Raw genomic sequence first — 27,741 nt, forward strand, 5'->3', positions numbered from 1 at the left:
CCGACATATCAACAAGTTTGATAAATTAATAAAGAACTCGGCGTCCAAACCTAAACTACACACCAACACTGTAGTTAACCTTTTTTCAGTTATCTTGAAGCCTGAAGCACTCAACGCTCTGTCACGTGGTCACAACTTCGCCATTGCTCCTAAGAAATTACCGGCCGAGGAATTAATGATCCAAATTGAATGCGGAATTCGCCAACTTCCAAGCCACATCGCCAACGATATTCGATTGGATGTAGCCTGGGTTTTCAAAAAAGGAAAACCTCCAAAATCCAACATATCTATTAGTGAATACAAGTCACTACAAGAATTGAAGAGAAACAAAGAAATAGTGATCACCAAAGCGGATAAGGGGAACGCCACTGTGGTACTCAACCTTAATGACTATGCAGGTAAGCTCAAGGCTTTGCTATTAGATCGATCCACTTACCTCCCCATTAATTACAATCCCACCAACTCACAAATTAGAAAACTCCATAGGCTCCTTAAGAAGGTTACTTCTTGGCCTGTGGAGGTTACCAACAGACTAAAACCCTATAACTCTAGACCCCCCCCCCCCGCATATATGGGCTCCCAAAAATCCATAAAGAAAATGTGCCATTACGTCCCATAGTGGATGGCATTGATTCCCCCACTTACAAACTAGCCAAGCATTTAGCCAAAGCACTCTCACACTATACTGGCAACACACCATCACACATAAAAAAACTCAGCCCACTTCAAAGCCAGTATAGAAAACCTTACACTGCAACATAATGACATAATGGTCAGTTTTGATGTCTCCTCCCTATTCACGAATGTACCCCTCAAAGAAACCCTAGAGCTAATCCAAGCTAAATTTCCTCCCGATATCTCAGCCCTATTTCAGTTTACAATGAACTCAGGCTATTTCGTTTAGCAGGAAAAATTCTACAAACAGATAGAGGGGACAGCCATGGGTTCACCACTTTCCCCACCCTTGGCCAACTTCTTTATGGAGACTTTTGAAGCCTTAAACTCAGCCCCACAAAAACCTACCATATGGCTTCGCTACGTTGATGATGTGTTTTCTATTTGGCCACATGGCCCAGATTCACCCCTCTCCTTCCTAACACACTTAAACAACCAACACCCTAGAATCAAGTTCACCCTGGAAAAAGAGGAAAACAATAACCTCTCCTTCCTAGACACACTAGTCACCTGCCAACCTGATGGAACCTTGGTTTTCTCAGTTTATAGAAAACCCACCCATACAGGCAGATACATTCACCAATAATCCCATCACCCCCCCCCCCCCTCACAACAATATGGAGTTATTAAGACACTATTCAACAGGGCAAAAATAATCTGCTCAAATGATCAAGCCCTAACCACCGAACTAAATCACATCCGTGACACTTTCTCAGCCAATGGCTACCCCCCCTCCAAAAAATCCAGAAAATACTTAACCCAGTTATCCACAACCCACCACCCCCCTCCCCTTCACAAAAATATTACTCTAAATCCATCACCATTCCCTACATCCGAGGAACCTCGGAAAAAATCAACAAAATCTTAAGGAAACATGACTTAACCACTTGTTACAGACCACATAGAAAATTGGCATCCCTTATCCGCTCCACTGAAGACCAACCACTTCCCCTAGACCTACCTGGTGTATACCAGGTCACTTGCAGCTGTAAATTGTCTTACTTTGGCCAAACAGGCAGGACAGCAAATATCAGAATCTCACAACACAAGGACTACATCCGATTTCACCCGTACAGCCACTCTGGGCTTGCAGACCACGCTCTGGATACTCGCCACAGAATAAGATGGAAAAAAGCCACAGTCATACACTGCAGCAAGTTCAAGTATTAAAGACTATTCATGGAATCAGCCTCAGCCCTTAGGAACATGCCAAACCTCAACAAATTTGGATGCATGAGACTGCCCCAAATTTGGGAAACATTTATTAGAAGAACTTCAGCCCAAAGGCCAAGAACCACCAATATAGCCCACCAGGGGGCACCATCAGGACTTTAGGAAAACATTAGCTTCCTAGCTTCAGTTCTTATTTGCTGTTATGTAGTACTTGTGTACACATGTCTTTGTATTAAGTTCCCAAGAAGATGGCAATGCGACGTTTGTCGAAATATCGGAAAGTATATATTAAAGTTTAATTAATTTATATTTCTAGTATATGCTATCAATTCCTTAAATATTAGTTATCATGAAAAAGAAACTATCATAATTACGGCTATTTTGCCTGCTTCAGTTTAGGAGTGCCCCTGTTTAAATGTCATTGGCTATTTACTCACGGATTCTTAGGGCATTGTAGATGTAAATTTACCAAAAAGTATATGTAGCATAAGGAGGAGAAATTTACACATACCTTTTTCTGGGTGTTGCGGCTTTTCTTCTTTCTGTGATGTCCAAAAACTACTGAGTGTGTGGAGGGGGGGGGGGGTAGGAAATTTGGGAGAATTAAATTAGAAAAACCCGATTTTTTTCCGGTAATATATATATAAACATATATATTATATTACTATATTATATAGGGTGGGGGAAAAGGTGAAAGGGTTGATTTTTTATATAAGGAAGGGGAAAAAGGGGGTTGATGGCAGGTGGTCCGTTTTGACTAATTCTTGGTCGTCATCTGAACACTTAGGGAAAGTGGATGCTATGTCAGGTAGGTGCTTCTGTTTTTGAAGTGTTTTTGTTATCACCTATTGGTCGAAGTTGTGACCTCAATTTTATGTTGTGAAGCTTCCAAACCTCGGAGATTATGCAGGGCCTGTGTACGTTGATAGAGTTCGCGTAACATTTTATGGCTGTTGTTTCCGATATTCTTAGCATTGTTTCATTGTTTCATCTCCGAGGTTTGGAAGCTTCACAACATAAAATTGAGGTCACCACCCTGACCAATAGGCGATAACAAAAACACTTCAAAAACAGAATCACCTACCCGACCTGACATAGCATCCACCTTCTCAATGTGTTCAGATGACGACCAAGAATTAGTCGAAACGGACCGCACCCCGTCAACCCCCTTTTTTCCCTTCCTTATATAAAAAATCAACCCTTTCACCTTTTCCCCCACCCTATATAATATAGTAATATAATATATATGTTTATATATATATTACTGGAAAAAAACACGGGTTTTTCTACTTTAATTCTCCCAAATTGCCTACCCCCCCTCCACACACTCAGTAGTTTTTGGACATCGCAGAAAGAAGAAAAGCCTCAACACCCAGAAAAAGGTATGTGTAAATTTATCTTCCTTATGCTACATATACTTTTTGGTAAATTTACATCTACAATGCCCTAAGAATCCGTGAGTAAATAGCCAATGACATTTAAACGGGCACTCCTAAACTGAAGCAGGCAAAATAGCCGTAATTATAATAGTTTATTAAGAGGAGTAACATGGGAGTTTTCCCAGAAATAATATACATAATATACTGAAAAAGAAACTTTTTTTGGATTTTCAGCCAAAGTTGAATTAGCCTATTTTGTAAGGAGGTGGCAGGGTTATTTATACTGCAAAATAAGGAAACCAGCCAGAAAACACATATACACAATACACTGGTCTTATAAATTCATAGTTGGTTTAGCCATAATTACAACTAAACTATAACTATACTTACTAATGTTAGCAGTTACCTGTTTAGATTTTTACTCTGTATATGAACAGGCATCCACATGTTGAAAATGTTAGTGAATGATCAGTCTTTCCATGAATTATATTGTTTGTTGTATCATATATGTTTTTTTTTATTTATTTTTATTTTATATATATATATATATCTATGTGCATCATGACCTCTTCTTTCTTCTCTCATATTTTCAATGTCACCTTTTTTTTTACAGATTTCAAAAATTTCTCCCAGTTTCATCCATATATACCTTTCTGTTACACGTTTCAATAATCTGCTGAGTAAATTAAACAGGTAGACTATTACATATACTTAGGACAACAGATAGCAATGGAACAAAATATCATGGACGAAATTAAAAGACGCACGATGCTTGGGTGGAAAGCATTTGGAAAATTACATTCAGTGTTCAAAAGCCAACTACCATTATGCCTGAAGAGAAAAGTTTTTAAACAACGTATTCTTCCTATATTGACATATGGCTGTGAAACATGGACACTAAATGCAAAGGAAATTCGGAAATTTACACAATTTAATATGGAAGAAGTATGCTTGGTATCACAAGACTGGATTACAAAAGGAATACCTAGATAAAAAACCAAACCAAAGTCTCTGACATCATAGGAAGAGTGAAACATCTGAAGTGGCAATGGGCTGGGCATATTGCTTGAAGACGAGATCAACAATAGTCAAAAGAAGTACTGGATTGGATTACATGAGAGGAAAAATGACCACACCGCCGACTTAAATCACAGTGGATTAATGATATCATCAGATTTGCAAGAGTGACATGGGAAAGGAGCACCTTGGTCAGACAGTTTTGGAGTAATCTTGGAAAGGCCTTCATCTGGCAGTGGATTGACAATGGCTGATGATAATGATACCTTTCTGTAGGAACAAGGAATCTTGTATACCCCAATGGTGTTTGTAGAATGGAATGTTGTCTTTAGGGAAATGTAGGAAAACTATTAAGGTGATGATTGGTTTAATGGCTGTGCTACAGCTGTTTTTCTTGATGTATTGGTGATGTCTTTGTAATTAATTCCTGGATTAACACAACATAGTTTAGAGAAGTAGCATTTTCTTCAGTAACTTCTTAGAATAGCCATTTTGGAAATGATGAAATAGGATTTGAAGTTCTTAATTCGTTAAATTTCATCGTTCTTCAGTATATTCAAATCTTCAATGTTACTCTTCCAGCATTGTTTTTGTTTACTAGGATACCTAAGAATGGTAATTTACTATGAATTTCTAGTGTGAATTTGTTTTTTTTTTTGGATGCAACTATTCAGGACTTGTATACAAAATCTTCAAGATCTTTCTAGATATACTTTCTTGTAAGATGCCCATCATCGATATATCTTCACGATATGTTGTTCTAGAATAATTCAAGCTGTAACTCCTCCCTTAAACTTTTGCATATATAAGTTTGCAAAGGGAATGACAGAGGTTCCCACTGCTATTTTTGGCAGTACAATCTTCCTTTCTAAGTGAAGAATGGGAATTGAAGACAATGATGGAAAAGAGTTGTAATGTTCCCAGAAATAAGCTTGCAAGGATGTCAACTGATTCTTCCACAGAAACATCTGTGAACAACAAAACTCTCTAAGCTAGCTAATATATCAGATGGAGTAATTCGTATGAAAGTTTCTCTGCAAAATGCAATGAATTTTTTGAGAAGCAATTGGAATGTTCAATGTTAGGCTTGAGCAGTTTATACGTGTTTTGAAAGAAGATATCTAGGAGAGCTTTTATGATCATAGAACAGATGGGGGAAATGTTTGCTTTGTATACTTTAGGCACTCCATACAGTCTGGGCGTGATTGGACATCATAAGTTGTTTTTTTAAGATCTGTAATTACAACTGTATTAGAGATTAGAACATTGGTTTCTTTGTGACAGCTAAATGGAATCATGGTCCATTTCTGGGAAGAGTGATAACATAGATGCGATCATGGTGTCATAATTGACACCCTTTAAGATGACTGGAATTTCTTTTGTCCAATTTAAGTATGATAATATTATAATTGTCATACAAACTGCTTCAAATTCTCCTCTATAATGCAGTAGTGTTATTTTAGGTAGACAACTTTTTTCTGAAAAGGCAGCATCAAATAATATTGTGTTTAATGCTTGTATGATAGACACTTAGTGGCTTTTTCAATGCTCCAGAATACATTCGGAAAACTGCATTGGTTGATGTATTCTGGAGTAATGGTGTAACCAGTTCTTTTGCTTAGAATTAAAGCCTATATTTCAGTAAGATTATAGTTTGAAAAATTTAATACAAACTGATTAGAAGTAAGAAAACTGGTATTTTTGTGTACTATACTATATTTACAGTCTTTTCTACTTTTGAAACCTTGGAATGCATACAGTTGATAGTGTTCTCTATGCTTGGGAATATTGAAGTTACCAGAATGTTATGTAGGTAATGTTATTATTATTATGATTATCATGGGCAACTCCAAGGATTCGATAGACTCATCGAAGAGGCCTAATATCATATCAAGAACAATTATTCGACATTCACACAGTATCTATCATACCCCGCCTTGAACTCATTCACAGTCATGGCACCCACAACAGACTCTGTCAGCTTATTCCACTCATTCACCACTCTCCAAGTAAAAAACCTAGCTCTAACACCCTTGCTAACCACACTCTTGCTCATCTTCCATGTATGGTCCCTAGTCCTCCCACCAGCAGTCCTTTTCTCAAAAATATCTTCTGAATTAATCTTATAGAAACCTTTCAGTAATTTGAATGTCTCAATCATATCACTCCTTTTCCTATCAACTGATTTTTGCAACCCACAAATCTTCAACCTGTTCTCATAAGGTTCATTCCATAGACCTGCTATCATCTTGGTCACTCGTCTCTGGATCCTCTCCATCTCCTTCCCATCCAGATGAAACCCTGGCCCATATCTGGGCACAGTGGTATAGATGGGGTCTTATCAAGGCTCGATACAGAGGAACAATAACTTGTTTGTCTCTGCTTGTTAAAGTATTTTTCAGCAACCAAGTGATTTGATGAGCTGATTTAGCCACTTTTGCAATGGTCCCCCTAAACTTCAACTCCCTAACCACCAACACTCCCAAATCCCTGGCCTTGTCAATTTCCTGGAGTATGGTTCCACCAATGTGATATACTGCTGCTAATCTTTTCACCCCAAAATGCATAACCTTACATTTTGTCACATTAAATTGAAATCCATTCTCCTTAGCGCAGTCCTCCAAATTATCCAAATCATCCTGCAAAATTTTGACATCTTAAGCATTCACTATTGCACTACCCAACTTAGCATCATCAGCAAACAAATGAACCATTCCTCTCAGATCCTTTCCTATATCGTTAATGAACAAATTAAACAGCAGTGGTCCAAGAACAGAACCCTGCGGCACACCACTAGTCACAGGCCGTCTTTTGGACTCTGTTCCTGAATAAACTACTCTCTGATATCTCTCCATCAACCACCCACCTATCCATCTCACCAACAATTATATCCATTCCCATATGTTGCAGTTTACAGATTAGAATTCCATCTGGTATCCTGTCAAATGCCTTAGCCAGGTCCAGCAGTATCACTGTAAACCCATTACCCTTATCCAGTTCAGCCGTCACTGTGTTATAAAACTTGAGCAAGTTACTGAGACATGATCTACCCTTCACAAAGCCATGCTGTCCCCCATACAGTATCTCATTTTCATCAATCCATTCCTGTATTTTTCCCTTGACTACTTTCTCCAAGACCTTGACAACGATTCCTGATATCATCATGCTTATCGGTCGGTAATTTACAACAGCAGTCTTGGAACCTCCTTTATTCAACGAAACTATTTTCCCCTCTTTCTACTCCTTCGGGACTAACCCAGACCCGAGACTCAAATTAAACAAAATGGTCAAGGGCACTGATAATTCTTTAGCTGCTTCACATACGACACGAGCTGGTATACCATCCAATCCACAGATGTATTGACATTGAGGTTTTGTAATAGACTATTCACCTCCACTTCATTCACCACAATTCCCATAGAAGCTATTGGTTCATTCATTCCTGCAATGTCACCACCTGGATCATATACTCTTGCAAAGTGCTCGCTCAGTAATTCCACTATATCAACTGATTCAGTTACCTCCCTACCATCGGCATTCTTTAAAATCATTCTGCCATATACATTATTTCTTTTACTCACAACATATCGAAAAAACTGTTTGGGATTCTCTTTAGCCTGCATGGCTAATGTTCTTTTATAATCCGCTTTTGCTTTTCTTATAACACTCGTTACCCTTCTGGCCTGCGCTTTATACTGTTCATGTGCCTGCCAGTCACCTTTCTCCTTAAATTCTCTCCACAGTTGTTTCTTTTTTTGCAGCTCAAGCTTAATGGTGTTATTCATCCATTTAACCCCTACTTGATTTATTATTCGGACTCTAGGTATACAGTCAGCCATTGCTTCCTGCAAACACTTCTTAACCGCCTCCCTTGCAGTTTTACATGCCATGGCACTGAACCAATCAAACTCCTAAGCTTGTCATACTTACCAGCCCGATAATTCCACATGTACCCTATCTTAATTGTAAATTCCACACCTTTAGCCACCTCTCAAGTCAAGACCATATGATCACTTTCATCAGTTGGTGGCAACGTAGTCATATTCGTTATGCCAAATTCTGAGATGTAATTACTAGGTCAAGCACTCTCTGACCCCTAGTATTTTCCATTACATGCTGTCGCAGATAGTTATCCCTTAATAACCGCATAAAATTGAATTTTATACGGTTATTAAGGGATAACTCCCATGTGTTCTCTCCTCCTTCCAATCAATGTTACCATAGTTGAAATCTCCCATAATAATTACCCTCCTTCCACTCATTTTTGCTATTTGCTTATGCATACTATCTTCACCATCTATTCCATCACCTTGCATATAGAAGCACCTAACTGTATATTTTGTTCTGCTAGTCTCAATCACACACCAAATAGCCTCAGATGTGCTCTTTTCTCTATGCTGCAGCTCATCAGCTATTATCAATAACACTCTCCCCCCCCCCCCCCCATTTTATTCTCCCTGTCACTCCTGAACACACAATATCCCTCACATTCAATCCCACTAGCTATATCATCTTCTGTCAGCCATGTTTCGCTAATACCTGTAGCCTGGAAGTGCTAACCAAGGCCAAAAATTCTTCTTTCTTGTTCCTAATACTTCTGGCATTAGTGTGCATGGATTGCAGAAGCCCATTTGTCCCATCCCTATTTTGATGCCTTATACTAACTATCCCATTCTGATTTGTTGTCATTCGTACTTGCTCAGGCATATCACACACATTCATACACTCTACTGTCTTCCTAAAGTCTGCATATCTACCCCCCCCCAGTAACTCTAGTTTCCCTGATTCTGCACATCCACTTCATTCAACAACACCTTTTCAAGTGTCCGTACACCAAATCCTTTCAAATGTAAACCATCCCTCTTATATAAATCCTTTCACCAATTGAACTCGCTCCACACATCCAAAAATTCCACAACACTCCTCTGCATAATCCCCGCATATAGTCATTATCAATTTTGGCCCTCCTATACTCTTCATTGTCATACTGTGGCAGCAGACTCGCCATCCTAACCCTCTCCCTCTTCTCTTTTGCTACCTCAAGTAATTCATTCAAATCCTCTCTAATAGCCATTTTGTCTCCTTTCAAATCATTCGTTCCTGCTACTACTATCAATTCTTTGCTTTTCATTCTATGGAGTACAAATCTGAACTGATCTGCATCAGAGAAAAACATGCATTTTATAAATCCTCCTTACTTTGCAGAGTGTATGTTTTCTTAGATTTTCAGAAGATTAGTTATTATATAATTTTCTCTTCAGTTTTTCAGAAAGATAAATTTGTTTCAAAGTGAGACCTTTCATTTTAATTTTCTTTTTTAAAATCCATCAATATCAGAACAGTTTTCAAACCAGTAATAATAGGAAACCTTGTATGAACACATTTATTTATTTATTTCTATGGAGTTTCCTCCCTTTTCTCCCCCGTCCCTATTGGGGCGAGTTGAGCCTCCTCATTGGGGGTTAAGTATATTTATGGCTGTAGATCTGTGTTATGTTTATGGGGCCGGTTTGCCTGCTTGCTGGATGAAAAACCCCAGATAAATTGAGGGGGGAGGAATCTTGCTGTCCATGCCCATGAATGGCTAACTTGGCTATGGCTGAGGAAGATCCTTAAGCTCCTCACGTCAGTGACGGGAATTGAACCCAGGACACTCCTTTCCCAGGCATATGGTTGCGAAGCGCAAAGCCACTAGGCTAACTGCGCGGACTATGAACACATTGAGATATACACTATTCCTTGTTTGTTCAGAATGGTGTTTATGAGTCCAACTGGGAGAAGTTTTGAAATCTGTAAAAATTAAGACAGGTGGCAGTGAAAATAAGGGAGAAGAATGAAGTGGACTCAGAGCACACAGCCTCTCAGAACATCACACACAGTATATTGGCACACATCTTCCATGCCTTACTTAGAAGAGAATATTTTTAACAGAATGTTGAAGCAGTCTTCTGAGAAAATTTGCTCACAATCACATTAATAAAAACCAAAGTATTATATAGTTCATGACATGTGGAAGTCATTAATTTATATATATATATAAAACATCATCAAAATAAATGATCTCCTCTCCCACAGATTTACCCTAATCACTTTCTCTTAAACCTTATCTAGTATTTTCATGTGCACTGTTATCGAATTACTCTAGTTATATAACATTTGCATACATTTCAACTTCAGACTTATTAAACAGCTTTTCATCCTCCTTTGTCATTCTGTTTATGTCTGTTCTTTGAATAACTTTCCTTATACTATTTTCCCCAAGGTCAGGACCTCCAGCTGTTCACAAAACAGATTCCTTCTTTCTTCTTCATCAAATTCCTGACATTTTCCCTCAAGGGGGGGGGTGTACAGGATATGATAGTACTACATGAAAAATTTACATCATCACTAACTTCCTATCTACAATTTTCTGCCAAATCAATCTGTTAGCTGTCAAAGCTACAACATTGTCATATCTTATATTTCTATCTTCTAAGGCACTTTTAACCATATCAGTCCACCTACATCTTGACTAAATTTAACACACGTGAACCACAGTAGTAGGCTTTTTATTACGTAAATATTTCGTCCTAGGTATCTTAGATCATCATCAGTACAGTATGGCAGTACTAGGAATGACAAAAGAAAGGGTGCGTACGTACAATGGAATCCAAATTGTGTGCAGTGGCGCATTGAGTCCTGAACTTAAATTAAATTAAATTGAATTAAATTACTTAAATTAAATTAAAATTAATTACAGTTATATGCAAAACTGGACTATGACCCCACAAAAAAAAGCTGATGAAACTGAACAAGCTACTCGATGAAACAACATCGTTAGATGAAGAAACTTCAAAAAAAACTCAAATCATACCACGCTAGACCTCCGAGAATATACGATTTACCCAAGCTTCACAAAAACAATGTCCCACTCAGACCTGTCATTGATTCAGTTAGCAGCCCGACTTACAAGTTATCAAAGTTTTTATCAAACCTTCTCCATCCCCACATAGGCCATTGAACCTCTTCAATAAAAAAACTCCACAGGTTTTTCACACCAAAATAAAAGACATTCAACTGCTGACAACAGACATGCTAATTAGCTTTGACATTGTCTCTCTCTCTTCACCAATATCCCCCATAAAGAAACTGTAGACCTATTAAATCAAAAATTTCCATCGGACATTGTTGAACTTTTCAAATTTGTCATCACTTCTGGTTACTTCACATGGAAAGAAAAAATCTACAAGCAAGAGGAGGGAACAGCAATGGGTCTCCCTTGTCACCCAACTTGGCAGATCTGTTTATAGAACATCTAGAAGAAAAAATCCTCTCATTCAAACCCAAACCAAAACTCTGGCTTTGATATGTCGATGATATCTTCGCAGTCTGGAGTCATTCCGTACAAGAGTTACTTCAGTTTTTAGAAAAAAATCAACCTTCTTCATCCTCACATCAGATTTACATTAGAAAGAAAATCCCCACAAGACATCCCCTTTCTGGATTTACACATCCAAAGAAAAGAAGACTGTTCCATCTCCACCTCTGTCTATCGCAAACCGACATTTTCAGGCTGCTACATTCACAATACTTCAGCTCATCCATCCCTCTCAAAAATTTGGCATCGCTAAATCATTGGTAACCAGAGCACACAGATTATGCTCCTCTGAGGATTCTCTAAAACAAGAATTGGAAATAATCAAAAATACAGCCACTCTAAATGGTTACAATCTCAAAACAACTCAAAAAATCATCAGCAATTTTTCCACATTTCAACCTAGACAAGAACAACCCCATAGGATTTCCATACCTTATATCAAAGGCATCTCCAAACGGCTCTCGAAAATTATGAGGAAATACAATCTTGCTGCCACCTACAAACCCATCAACCAGATCCAAAACTTGAAAGTCTGTCTTTAGGTGAGGGTAACATGCTCCTGCAAACTCTCTTATTTTGGACAGACAGGCAGATCAGTTTTTAAATGCATTTCGGAACATCAAGACCACATCCGCCTCATCAAACTGCAAAAATCAGGCCTCGCTCAACAAGGAGTTCAAAACCCAAACCACAAGATCCATTGGAAAAAGACAAAACCTCTGCACAGATCTTCATATAAATATGAACGCTTATATAAAGAAAGTGCTGAAGCCCTACTCCACAGACCAAATCTAAACCGCAATGATGTTCTTGCCATCCCTAAAGTATGGGAAATTGTCATACAAAATTGTGTAAAATAATAACTTAACTATAATTAATTTTAATTTAATTTAAGTAATTTAATGCAATTTAATTGAAGTAATTTAATGCAATTTAATTTAAGTTCAGGCCGCAACACGCCACTGCACGCGATTTGGATTCCATTGTACGTACTCGCCCTTTCTTTTGTGATTCCTAGTATTGCCATACTGTACTGATGATGTCCTATGATACCTTGGACGAAATATTTATGTAATAAAAAACCTACTACTGTGGCTCACGTGTATTAAATTTAGTCATGAATTCTCCACAGGTTTCTATATATAATCAAAGCTATATCTTGGTCCTCCTCTGGGTCTTTTCCCTGCCAACCTGGCAGAGAACACTTGTTTTGCTAATCTGTCCTCTCCCATTCTGTTTAAGTGATCATACCACCTGAGATTAGCTCTGCTAACACATTCCTGGATACTAACAATGTCAAGTTCTTTCCTAATATCCTCGTTTTTAATATGATATTGCCATTGATGCCATCTGTTCATGCCCCTAATCTTTCTCAGGATCTCATATCTGCAATCTCTAGTCTTTGGTCAAGTGTTTTACTTATGACCCAGCTCTCAGATCCATAAGTTAAAATTGGTTTGAACACTGTATACAGCTAATTTAGTTTTTTGACTAATTTTTCTCTTATTCCACATAAATTTATTCAGTTGACTTCATACTATACCAGCTTTGTTGATTCTGTTGTTTATTTCTTTTTCTATATTTAATTTACCATCTTTGCTAAAAATCGTGCCTAAGTGGATGAAATGTTTTACTTGTTCTATAGGTTCTCCATTCACAATGCAGCTGATATTTTCAATGCTTCTGCCTATTTTCATTATCTTTGTCTTGTTATTGCTGACCTTCATACCATGTCTATCACATCAGTTATTCAATTTAGTCAGGGAATCTTGCAGACTTGTAGCAGATTTATTTAGAAGTATAACATCATCTGCATAAAGCAAGGAGCTGACATTAACATCTCCAATTTTGATATCATGTTTAATACCACTTTCCTTCATAATATAATCCATATAGATAATGAATAACAGAGGGGATAATGTACATCCTTATCTGACACCAGATTTAACATTAAACCATCTCCCTGTACTTCCTTCAATTCTAACTGCTGACTTACAACTCAAATAAAGAATAAGTATTGCTTGATATAATGATCAAATGACACCATACAACTGTAGCGTTTTGAATAGCTTCTCTCTTGGCACTTTGTCATATGCTTTTTCCAGATCTACAAAACTTAAATGCAGAACTTTATTATACTCCCATGACTTCTCAACTATTTGTCGTTAAGTGAATATCTGATCCTCACAGCCTCTATTTGGCCTGAATCCAGCTTGTTCCTCATCAAGCTTCTCTTCCACAATCCTTCTCAACCTTTTCTCAGGTATACTGGCATCAATCTTACCAGGAACACTGAGTAGAGAAATTCCTCTGTAATTCTCACAATCAGTTTTATTTCCCTTTTTATATAGGTACTATGAGCGCTCTACTCCAATCTTCTGGAATTCGTCCTTCTGTTCAGGCCTTCTGAACTATGAAGTGCAGCGACTGTAAAACTTTTATACCTCCATACTTGAGCATTTCTGGTCTAATATCATCTACTCCAGCTGCCTTTCCACATTTCAGACTTTTGATGGCTTTTTCTACTTCAAGTATGGATATGTATTTGTGATTGCATGCCTGGTCAGTGTTTTTTTTATCACTGTGCTGTCATCACTGCTAGTTTCATTTAGCAATTTTTTGAAGTAATTACTCCATACTTGAAGGATATCTTTTTCTCCAGTTTTTATATCACCTTTATCATCTCTAATTCCTTTTACAATGGACTCTTTCCTCCATTCTTAAGCTTCTTCAACAGCCTCCAGAATAGTTTGCCACCTTCTTGATATTTATTTTCTATATTCTTGCCAAAGTCCTCCCATGACTTTTGTATAGCTAGTTTTACACAGTGTTTAGCTTTCTTACATTTGTCTCTGTATTCTCTAAGAGCACAACCTGACTTATTTGCCAGGAACTTTTGATATGCTTTCTTCTTTTCCTTCACTGCCTCTTTAACTTCCTGTGTCCACCAGGGAGTTCTGATTTTTCTATCCTTGCAGACAACTTCACCACATGCCTCTCTAGCTGAATCAATCAGGGCTTTCTTCAAGGCTTGCCACGGAATCTCCAAGGTTTGATTCCTGTTCTCAAACTCTTTCATTTTTTCTTGAATAATATTTGTATATTTAGTCTACAGTTCACATCTGAGTGCTGCTCAACTTTTATTCATTTTAAAACTTTCTTACATGTTCTTCTTTTCAATATGAAATTCAGTTTTATCCTGTTTAAGACTAAATGGTGATCACTTCCAATTTCAAATGCTCTGTACGCTCTAGTGTCCTGCACCAGAGAGAAAACATCACTATCAACAATAATATAGTCAATGAGACTTTTCTTATTCCTTGCCTCTTCTCTCCATGTGAATTTGTGCACATTTTTATGTTGGAACATGGTGTTAGTAATAACCAGTCCATGTCCTGAGCAGAAATCCAACAAACATTTGCCATTATTATTAGCTTTGCTCTTTTCTCCAAATTTTCCCGAAATATTTTTGTATGTCTGACTACAATTTTCTTAACCTATAATGAACTGTTGTGCTACAGGTTTTATGATCTGTCATCATGTGTTGTGTTTATATAATAAAAAAAAAAAAAAAAAAAAGAGTAATACATGCCATCATCATTTTCCTTACTGTTCAAATTTGCTAATGAACAAAAATCTTAAACAAAACTTGAGCTGGGAAACTGACTTAATTTTTTTTTTGTTTAATATTTTTTATGTGGTATAGGGATAGCATAAGTATATTGCAGACACATGCAAATACACCCCATGTATGAATAAACATTAATAATGAACTTAGGGAAAACATTCAAGAAATTAGTGACAGTGTTGGTGTCATACACCAACAATTTCTAGTCTCTGTGTTTAATTTTTTTAAATATTAAAGACTTTGAAATCATTTTCAAGATGTAAACAATGTTCAAAATGATGGGAAACTTTTGAAAAAAGAAATGATCCTTGTAGTTGTTATTTAAATCTAATTCTTTGTATACCTGAGATTTTTTATATTGATATTTTGAGCTTTCAGAATTTCATTTATGGTTTCTTACCTTTAACAATAAGAAACTATTAATTTTTATATCATAAGTTTTAATTAATTCATGAATTATTGAAAAGTTTAAATTTTTCTCATTTGTTTGAAGTGCTTTTGTTCATCGTTGTGGTCGCACTGCTCGTATAGGCAATACTGGAAATGCTTTAATTTTTTTACTTCCTAGTGAAGAGGCCTATGTTAATTTCCTCTGCTTGAACCAAAAAGTAAGTTTTTTTTTTTTTTTAAATGAACTAGTGCACTGCTTATCACTGTAGTCATACATAGTCTACTAGGTACTTTTTTATTTTATTAAGAATTTTGGGATATAATATAGATCCAATTATCTGGTCACTGTTTGACATTGCTAAACTTCCAACACAGTCAATATTAATATGTGGTTAAATAGATCTGAATATCTCTCATTACAGAAAACTAAAGGAGTTTATTTATTTATTTATTTATTTTATTTTATTTTTTGATGCATTTACATTGTGTTGTTCCTGTAGAACTTAGCATATGAAATTTTGATAGTGTATTATAGTTAACGTATATTCCTGTAATATTGCTTGCTTTAGTCATCATCATGAACCATGGGCTTACTGCCCGTGTGTGTCCGATGCCTCCTTCACTATCTTCTTCCACCTTTCTTTGTCCAGTGCACAGTGTCGCAGTTTCTGTACACCCATTCCATACCAGTCCTTTATGTCATCTATCTATTCTCTGTATGGTCTACCTCTTCTGTTTACACATCCATAATACCAAACATGAATGTCTTTATCTTCTGATCCTCGCTCATTCTGCAGATATGTCCAAATAATTACAGCTTCCATTGTATAATTTTCTGCATTAAATTCTCCTTTGGTTGTATCTTCCGATAGAGCTCTTCATTTGTGATTTTCTGTATCCATCCTATTCTTAGAATCTTCCTGTAACAAGTTCTTTCACATGTGAAAATTATTTTTCTCGATTTTTCCTTCCTTATTTAGTACCTTATTTATCACATTTTAGATCCATATAGTACACTGCTAAAGACGCATGTTTCTAGTACTCTTAATTTTGTTTGCAGGCTGATCGCTTTACTTTTCCAGATGTTATCCATGGTCTTCAGATTTGTTCTTCCCTTTGCAATCCTGATCTCTATTTCTTTTTTACAGTCCAAGTCATATGTCATTTTACTTCCCAAATATGTGAATTGGTCTACATTTTCTATATTTTCTATATCAGTTCCATCTACTTTCATCTTGACTCATGTTCTTCTTACCAGATACCATTATCTTTGTTTTTCCAAGTTCATAACAAGTTCAAATCTCTTCCCTTCCTCATTTGACAGTTTTAATGTTTTTTTTGTAGTTCTCTTTCGTCTTCTTCAGTGCTTTAGTGGGAACAGATTAATCATGTTAAGGTTAATGTGAAAATAAGATAGCAAAGGGTGAGAAGAAAGTAAGCCCTGAATTGTAGCTTGGGCTTTTAAAGTATTTCCTGACTTGGCACATACTTTGAAATTACAATAAGACTTATTATTTATTTTATTTTTTTCTGTTTTGAAGTCATTAATTGTTGGTATTCTGTGTATATATATAATCATATTAGTAACAAGTAGTGACCATGTACCTATTGACTAGCTTTTTAGATTATTAACCTTTCTTTTGCCTTGATCACATTATCTTTGTTTTTCCAAGTTCATAACATGTCCAAATCTCTTCCCTTCCTCACCTTGATCGTATGCCCACAGATGCGAGACCCTTTGACACTTCTGTGGATGTCAGAAGAAGGAGAATCCATTCTGATAATAGGATAATCAATCCATCTCGTAGGATGAGTTGTTTATTATTACACATTGGAAAATTAACTTTTCTTTTATGAACATTGTAGTTTTTAAAGTGGTAACTATTTTGCTTGTATAACAGTTGGAAAATTTTACATATAAAGCTCGTGATTTTGTGTCTTAGTGACCATCATTTATTTCTTTCTCCCCTTCAGCATGAATTGACTGTTCTTGGCAATTTGCCAGCCCCAGTTCTATGAACTGTGAGTGTACAATGTTAACTGCATGTGGAATACAATATTGTGAATCCAGGTGTTACATTTATGGATTTTTCTGGTTTTTAGATAATATAATATTCATTTGATATCTTCCAGTTCAAAATTGAAAACATTGGTTTGTATTTTGGCTTTTATGCATGTAAAACATTTAAAAATTCCATAATAAATCTACAAACACACATAACATTAATAATAAAAATGAAACATAAAGAAGTATAAATAAAATAGAAATTGAAACAGTGAATATTACATTTTGTAAGTATGCAGATTTATATCAATATATCCGTAATGTATAATATAGCTAAACTAGTTTCCTTTGAGTCATTCAGCAATTGCTTACCAACTAGTAACATGCAAAGTAAGATACATATCTATGAATTTTTAATGACTTATATTAATGGAAGAAGTCATGAGTACAGAAATTTATTTTATTCTCATATGACTAATATCTAAAATACAAACTTATTTAATACTGACCATTTACAAACAAACTTACGTTATAGCCTACCAGTTTTGCCAGCAAACTGTCTGGCTTTTTCAAGGCGTTTATGGAAAGACATAAAAACTAGTAAATGCAAATTGAAGGGAACATAAAAAACGTTTTAAACCAACTAGTAGCTAAGGTTACACATTTGCGTAACAGAGAGGACTTATTGTTCTTATTCATAAAAAACAATAAGTCCTCTCTGTCATGCAAACGTGTGACCTTAGCTACTAGTTGGTTTAAAACGTTTTTTATGTTCCTTTCAATTTGCATTTACTAGTTTTTATGTCTTTCCATAAATGTCTTGAAAAAGCTAGACAGTTTGCTGGCGAAACTGGTAGGCTATAAAGTAAGTTTGTTTGTAAATGGTCAGTATTAAATAAGTTTGTATTTTAATTATAAAACAACCAAATAAGTTTAGTTTATGACTAATCTCTTAGCTGGCCCTACTCTTATTCAGAGTATGTTCATACTGTTGAAAAAGTATGCTTTTTCAACAGTACGAATAAAGTACCGCCAATTTTTACTCCTGCCTGACCTTGCCTTCTCTATTTCAATTTAAATAGAAAATGTGGTTTTAAAATTTCCAGATAAATATATCATATATTATTTTTAATTTTTGTTATAATAGCTTTCATCCCATACTCCTCTTATCTGTTAGTCATATTTACTAAACTCCCCACCATTTCCAGCACAGAGAGAGAGATTGTTTAAGGACTCCTCAATGTGAGGCACCTATTCATGGTGGAGGGGACCTCCCAGTGACAGTACCGGCTCTTTTTGTTCTTATTCTGGTACTGTCAGTGATTCATTACAGAACCTGAGAACAAGCGTTATAAGAGCAAAAAAGCAAAATGTCCTAATTGTGAGTGAGTTTATGCTGTGTTACTTCTAAGCATGCCAAAGGTGGAAGGATGAAAAATAGATTAAAAAAAAATACATAAATAAAAACTCATTTGTGCATCCCATATCATTCAATAAAGATGCAGTAACCACAAAAGTTACAACATCCAATAGTAAACCCTCTTATGCTGAGAAGGCAGTTGTAAAGAAAGTGTCACTAAAGATGTTGACATATGTAGATCCTACTTTCTCATAACTACTACATCTCTGAATGGTAATATTTGCTTGCTGTTCCTTTAGAGTGATAAAAGAGAAAAATCTATTATACAGACTTACTCTCTCTCTCGAGGCATACAGAAATGGTCCAAGCACGTGAGAATTCACTAATTAAAAAAATAACGGAACTTGCTCCAAAGAAGGACATATACATGGCACAGGATCCTTTTATTAGATAGCCTGAATAATATGTTTGCAGGAAACATACCTGAGGCCAAGTGATGATCTGGCATTATGAAATCTTGCCATCATTAGTAATGACAAGACAGGGGAATGGGCCTGCCTACAGAGAATTGCCATCGCTGTGGCAATCATTTTCCCTCCCAGCACGTCCTACTTAATACCAATGTAGAGGCAATTGCTATTTGATTCTCATTTGGAACCCCAATAATAGTATGTTCCATCGTCCTTCCTCCTACCATGGATATCTCTTAACATGACCTTGATAACCACATATTGCAGTTCTTTTCTGCCTTACTTTTAATGTGGGATTTAAGTGGACATAACCTTCTATGGAGTGTATGCTTGATGTAATAAAAAAAAAAAAGTTATTAGATTCTTTTCTGCTGTGATTCTAATAACTGTGATCCTATTTGGGTGATATGCTTTCTGTTTTCTATGCATGCTTTGATCAACAGGAGTAGACATTCTCAAATTCCGATATGTGCTAGTTTGCTCAAGTAGATTTTGTTAGGCCAATAAAAACAATTAATACTATTCTGTTTTTTTATCTAATCTAGCATTTATTAGGTCTGTGAAATTTTCCTGGAGTGTTGTTTATTCGGTTCTTATTGACAATAAACGTATCTTTTTTCAAAATTCCAAAACGCATTAAACCTTATACAGGGTGTTCGGGATAAATTTGACAGTTTCGTAAGGAAAAAGAAAATCTTCTTTGTATCTATTAAATTTAATGAATTGACAAAAAAACATTACAGGCAGAGTTAATTACAATACTATCAACAAGATTTACTCAAAATAACCACCATTAGCATCGATCACAGCTTCAATTCTGCTTCGGAACCTCGAACAAGCTGATGCTACAGTCTCCCTGGGAAGGGCCGCAAAAACTGTTTTAATTTTATCCATTAACTGAGCTTTTGTATTACTGGAAGTGCGATTGGTGTCTTTTTCAACTGCGCCCCATACAAAATAATCCATGGGGTTAAGGTCTGGGGAGTTTGGAGGCCAAACATTTGGACTGGTGAAGTCGTAGAAATTTTCAGACAACCATTTTTGACTTTTCCCAGAGGTGTGGCAAGGGGCCGAATCCTGCTGCCATACATACGGCCTACCATTGGCTACCCTTGTTATCCAGGGCTTGACTACAGTTAGCAACTCCACGAACAAAGCCCGAATTCCAATGCCAGGGTTCTTCAACACCTGTTCCTGCAGATTTGCGAGGAATTCTGCTGTACGAACGCAATCAGATCGTCTGCTAGGGATCTTTCTTCTTGCTACATCCTCGTAGTCACCATTGCAAGTCTCTAGTTCATGCCTGATTGTTTTTACTGTATTCAGGGAGCATTGGGCAGCAGTCGTAATATCCTTATTTTGATGGCGGGCACGAATCATCATGATACAAGTTATTCTCTTCCATGATTCAGGTGGGTTCCAGCTATCCATCCTTTCTGACATCTTGTATATGAATGAAGAAGGGTCCAAACTTTTAAATGAAGAGAAGTGTGTGTTAATACATGTAACTTACGGAAAAATATAATTAATTATAAATATGTCAAATTTATCCCGAACACCCTGTATATGACAATCCCCTACCTTTCGAATGTCACAGCGCAACCAAGCGCCGAAACGGATAATCCATATTTTTTGAATTAATCCAATTTTTAACAGGGACTCTTTCCTTTCCAACTGTCCATTTTTTAACATGGAAGTCTATGGGCGACCGCTGTGCATGTCGTGATGCGTTAGCAGGTGCCTCGTCCTCGTTCGCGAACGGAAGTGACGTCACCGGAAGGGGGATGAAGCGGATGTTACATCAGGCAGACGTCACAATGACGCACCGATGGGTAGTGGAGGAAAGCTTCTCGCTAGTGGAATAATTGCGCCCGCCGATTTTGAAACGAACATTCCTTTACCAGAGGAACTGAAGTTACTTAGGATATAAAGAAAACAGCTATAACACAAATAACAAGCACTTTTGCTGGATGTCACCACAGATGAAACCTGTTAGAGAAGCTGACGTATCTCTCGTAATATTATGGGCGCTGGAAGGGCATATGCAGCGGAACTAAATATATCCCATGCACGATGCAATGTTGTCGGTTGAATAGTAGTCGATAACACTTAACAAGCACAAGCAGCACTGAGGAGAATATAAATAAAGCATACAAGAAATGAAGTAAAAATGAGTCGGGTATTCGTTTCGTGTTTGTTATCACCACACAAACGCTATCATGACTCCATATTTTTGGCTACTGTTAGGGTTCCGTCACTGGCGGGAAAATGCAGCCGAACATGGTATCCGCCATACGCGGACAACGTCGGTGCGATTGCTGGATGTCTCGGTTTGTATGGTATCGTCGGTTTCCATACAATGCACAATTCCTAAATACATACATACAGATCCAAACATAACCAATACAAGCAGCACATACCAAGTAAGAGAGGACAAAGTTAGATTTTTTTACAAAACGAATGCACACATATCACGAACAGAAACTAACTCCCTGCAGCAGGAAACCACCACGTGGATGAAGATGGCCAGTAAATACAATACCTGTGGTATGATGGCGTTTTTGGTCATCGTTATCGCGGGCGATTTATATAGCAGCATTTACAGAGCGATGAACATGATATATTGTTAATATCACATTTTAATCTACGAAGTGCTTATTTAATAGTTACATTTGAAATTGGGTATTCGAATATATATATATATATATACTTTATAATATAACATGATAATTAAAATAAAGTGATATTACATCCCATTTTGTTCCGCTACAAAACTTAGATGTTAAACTTAAATATTAAAATTTAAAAAAATAATCACTAATAACTAAAAATAATAACTATCCAGGTTTGCTGGACGTGTATATACGTCCTCTGCTTTTTTTTTTATTGTTCTCTGTGAGGAGTAAGGTTTTTCTCTGTGCCCCCCATAGAGAGTGAGGCCCCTAGCTTGCGCATCATGCGCCTAATGGTAAATGCGGCCCTGAATATATATACATACATACATACATACATATTCCTTCAGAAGTCGCATTAAACAGCCTCAATCAGTTTCGAATTAATTCATCTATATTGATTATAGATGCAATTTCATGCCCTGTAGATATTATTATTAGACAATTGAGTCGTTCCCGAGCCATCGTAGAGCGAGTGTAATTTGTTTCAAGTTTTAATTTTGAGTAACTCGGGGGGTGGGGATTCAAATACTCTGTTTATGTGATAGAAACTGCTCTTATCCAACTAATTAATACAAATAGCAGCAGCACACAAAAAACCTGTTGTCTCTGGATTAAACTGCTAATTCTGGATTAATAAGTCGCTTAGTGTTTGGTCAACCCAAGTCAAACATTTACGAAGAGAAACTTTCCAGAGGAGATTGGAATTTAGTAATACTGATAAGAACAATAGTCTAAAAGTCCAGGTAGTCCAGAAGTGAAAACCATATATGACAAAATGAAAATAGTTTATTTAAGTAAAAACACAAAAATAAATACAACCAATATATCTTAGAATTCATAATTAAAATGACTAATAATAGATTTCTACAGATGCGTCTCATCTTGTTTTGGTATTAAAGTTATTCTGAAGCATTATGAATTTTACGATTTTATTATTATGCCGCTAATATTTCTTCAAATGAGTCACTTTTTACAATCAAACTGGCTATGTTAAAATCCCTTTGACCTAATTAAAACGTAGAATGCTGTTGAAACTTCATCAGTATTTTATCTGTTCAACTGCAATCTCCCCCCACCCCCCGCCGTTAACGGATTATTGTCTTTATGTGCACTGGGTTACCTGGAATTTCTTTACTGCCCTACGATATTTGACATTTTTTGCTGCACAATTTGTTGTCTCTTCCCAAAAAAAAAAAACGAATTTCACATGTGCAAAAATAAATAATCAAAATGTTTGTTTGCATTGGAAAGATTATGTCAAATATAATTTTTAAATAACATTTATTGCAATAAATATTACATTTTGCTTTCTTTCCTTACAAAATAAGATTATATGGGTCTCACGTTTCAATTTTAGGAACGATTTTTTTTTATGAACAATAAATGGTGTTAAACTGCATTACTCGAGGTTTCCGATTGCGAGCCTTTTTAATATCAAAAATTTATCCAATGGTATTTTATTCACATGCTCTTCGCTTTTGTCTTTGGCTTAAAACTGTAAGATTTTTTTTCTACTTCTTTCGACTACTTCAAATATCTTATTAGCAGGGATGCAATGTGCCTTTATTTATTTTTCGGAAACGAAAATCACAAGTGCGGCAAGCTTTTTTCACCCTGGCCGCGTATGGTGACATATACCGTAAAAAGCAAACATGCCGCATGTGCTCGGCCGCATATGCACGCAAGCGACCGATCGTAACCACAGCCACATAGGGAGACCACGGCCGCTATGCTAGACAGCGACGGAGAGAAAGAGATACGAGCGTCACCATGACGTCAATCTGATGTAATTTCCTGTTCATCCCCTTCCGGTGACGTCATTTCCGGTAGCGAACGAAGACGAGGTACCCGCTCACGCATTAATGCGTCCGCTGCAGTCTCCCATAGACTACCATGTTAAAGAACCAGCCGTTTGAAAGGAAAGAGTCCGATATTCAAAATGGATTAATTTCAAAACCTGAAAAGAGCCCTAATTTTAGTAAGTTGCGCTATTCTCACTGAAAGGTAACAAATTGCATGACATGCTAATATTTAGCTTCGATACGATCTTTCTCACGTTTCCTCGTTTATTCTTTTTGAAAACCATATTGTGTTTTCAATATGATGTGGAATTTTTCTGTCTATGTGGATGTGGAGAGTTTGTGATATACAATGCACTCCATAATTGGGTTGATTACCGACAATGTGGTGATGGATCTATAGTTAGTTATGTTTTTTTACCATGAAATAAGATGAGAGTGATGAATGCAGTCTTTAGTGTTTTAGGTATGTACTCTGTTTCAAAAAGTTTATTTGAGTATCTTTTGATGTCTTTTGGTCTGATTTTGTTTATATCTAGTCTATTGTTGAAGATTGGCCATGATCCTAGTGGAGAATAATTCTTTTCATGATAGGAGAATGTTTCCTGTAGTTTTTGGACAGTGTTCACAAAGTGCAGATTAAAGTTGTTTGCCAACTGTTTGAGAGAGAGAGAGAGAGAGAGAAAGAGAGAGAGATATTGCCTTCTTTTAAATTGCATGAAGCAACCAGAGATTTTGGGGAAACTACTTCAAATGTGTATTAAGCATTCCATAGTTGAATGGATTTTGGGATTTATACATGTTTGAAGTTGTACAGATGAGAAGTATGGACTTGAGAAGAAAAGTTCAGACTTTCTTGAATGCTTATGAAATTATGGCTGAGATGGCTTTGTGTTACCAAAGTGGTATAACATGAGTAAAATAGATCTAATCATGTGTTTGGAGACCTATTAAGAGTAATTAAGTGCGGTGAGATCTTTCTTGTGAGAGAGCGACAGTATTTTGGTGAACTTACTTAAATCAAAATAAAGTATTGGAAGTAGAGGAAGAAAATTAAGTAAAGGAGGATTGTTGATAGGGATTGGTAATAATGCACACTTACTCATATAGTAATGTCATAGTATTCTGAACATCCCTGAGGATATATCAGGAAATTGATGATAAAGTATTAAATAGGATTGGTGTTAATTCTGGAGCACAGGTTTTTCTTGATTACCATGAAGGCCTGATAATGTGCTTGTGTTCATATCATTGGATTCTTTTGATTTCACTCTGTTGAAAAATGAAGTATATCTCAAATGGTTAAGCGGTAAAAGATTAGATGATGAAATTAGAGTATAAAAGAATAAAAGCCATAGCTAAAAGAGAAGTCAGAAAAAGACAGAGAGAATCATGGAACAGATTGGTTTCTAATTTAGAACATGGCTTATATAGAATAAAATCCAATGTATATAAGAGAATGCGTAAAATTAAACAATGAATTGAAATTAGATGAATTTCTAAATTTCTATACAGAATTGTGGACAGATAAATATTTTAAAAAAGATAACTGGCAAACATTCAATGAAAATGAAACGGAAATAACTAAATAATTAAAAATCGCTTGAAAGAAATGAGAAAGAAACTGGAGAAGATAAGTTAGGTTCATAATTATATAAATATGCAGGAATAAGGTTTAAGGAAAGACTCTTATTATTTTAAATAAAATCTATTCAACAAATAATCCACCAATAGAATGGAAAAAATAATAGTGACAGTATTTTTAAAAGATAATAGAGATGAACCTAAAAACTATAGAGATATAAGTATTCTGAATTCCTGTTATAAATATATAGCAGAATTTTAAATGATAAACTAATAAAATATTCCAAGGACTTTATTTTAGAAGTACAAAATGGAAATAGAAAATGACGATCATGTAATAGACTCGACCTTTTGTCTGAAATTGATAATAGAGAAAAGAAGAGAATACCATTTAGAAACACTTATTACATTTATTGACTTTGAAAAAGCATTTGATAAAGCTAAAAGAAGCATTTTATTTAACATATCAAACGAAAGACACGTACCAAATAATGTTCTAAAAGCTATCATAAGTAACTGAAAATAATCAAATACAAATAAGATTAAACAATGAACTCTCATATCTGAGAGAGATAAATCAAGGAGTCTGACAAGGATGTTCCCTTTCAGCAACTCTTTTTAATATTTATTTAAATGAAATAATAATAAAATGGAATAAAAATTCCCATCAAAGGATTAAACTTTCTTCTACTGTAAACTTAAACATTCTCCTCTTTGCTGATGAACAAATAATAATTACAAATTCTGAAGATAATATACAGAAAGATATTTTAAACTTAAATGAAATAGCCAAAGATTATAGAATGATAATATCAACACAAAAAAATGAAAAAACGATGGCCTTTGAAGGACAAAATCCAATAAGAACTAAAATAATAATAGATAACAAGATTTTAGAACAGGTGAATTCATTTAACTACCTAGGATGTATAATTACATATAAAAACGAAAAAGATTTAAACCTAAAAATTGCAAAGTATTTAAAAATAACAAGTGTATGTAATTACTTTTTATTTAATTCTAATCTAGTTCAAAAACAAACTAGATTAAAAGTATATAATACATTAGCCCTATGAGTCCTTCCTATGGTATGGAATGAAATCTGGACAATAAAACAAAAAGACAAAAATTAATAACAGCTGAAATGAAGTTAATGAGAAAAACTGCAAAGTATAATCTATTCGATCACAAAAGAAATAAAGAAATTATGAAAAAACTAAACCAGGAATCAGTAATAGAAAAAATAAAGAAATATAAACATAAATGAATGAACACGTTGAAAGAATGAAAAAAGGAAAGATTACCAAAACAAGCATTAACCTCCCGACTGGCCTGTAAGTATATATACAGGATGTATATATACGTCCAGCAAACCCAGATATGATTCTGACCACTTGTTGAAAGAACATGGATACGAAGTGCAATTTAGCCATTAGAAGATGCGATACCTCACGTACATAGCTATGTTCAGTTGCCTATAGCAGGAAATGTCGTTGCTTGCCATTTGCTCAGTAATTGGAATCTAAGTTAGTAGACTAAATACCTACAAGTATATTTATTTTTACTACTTTTTTTATCATATAATTATAGTTTTTAATGCCATTGCAAAATAAGACATCTTTCATACTTTCTTCACTTAATATTGTATTGCCAATTATATTAGTCTTCAGTACATTTTATCCTCCAAGAACTTGATTTAAGATAATTATTTTTAGGAAACAATTATTTTACAAATTCATAAAAGTCCGAATCTTAAAATATATACAGCCTCCATCTCTTCAAATTAAGTTTTCTTTATTTTTCATTCATAAGGTTAGTTCACAGATTGCTTGAAGGTTCGCACTTTTACGATTTTGCTTTATAGAGAATCATACGTAAATCTTGAATCATATCACATAATGTATAATCTTTATAATGAAATCTGTACTTCTGTGCACTTCAACTTTCTTGGTTTCCAGTAATCACTCACTACAAATCAAAATAAACAGCAGTTTATTTTGATTTGTAGTGAGCTGTCAACTGTTATGTACATATTTTCTGCTAATTTTGATATTATACAGCAGTTTTGAAGTAGTGATACTTCATCATCATCAAATTCCTGCCATGTACTACCCTCAAGGGGTGTACAGGATATGATAGTACTACATGAAAAAAATTACATCATTACTAACTTCCTATCTACAATTTTCCTTCAAATCAGTCTGATACTTGTGAAGACTCCAACATTAT

General features: G+C 35.6%; 1 protein-coding gene across 2 annotated transcripts in view; it reads left to right on the forward strand.

Annotated features, from left to right (window-relative positions):
• The window catches only part of LOC150104578 (ATP-dependent RNA helicase DDX55), a 370,346-nt gene that overhangs the window by 215,609 nt on the left and 126,996 nt on the right, over positions 1-27,741 (forward strand). For both annotated transcript variants that reach the window (XM_090395791.1, XM_090395793.1), the window contains exon 11: positions 15,723-15,837. In XM_090395791.1, coding sequence (XP_090251917.1) covers positions 15,723-15,837 — 115 coding nt within the window. The remainder of the gene's footprint in view (positions 1-15,722; positions 15,838-27,741) is intronic.

This window comes from Typopeltis vanoorti, chromosome 7 (genome assembly GCF_054136105.1).
Source record: "Typopeltis vanoorti isolate ZY-2024b chromosome 7, IOZ_Tvanoo_1.0, whole genome shotgun sequence".
Taxonomy (NCBI): domain Eukaryota; kingdom Metazoa; phylum Arthropoda; class Arachnida; order Uropygi; family Thelyphonidae; genus Typopeltis; species Typopeltis vanoorti.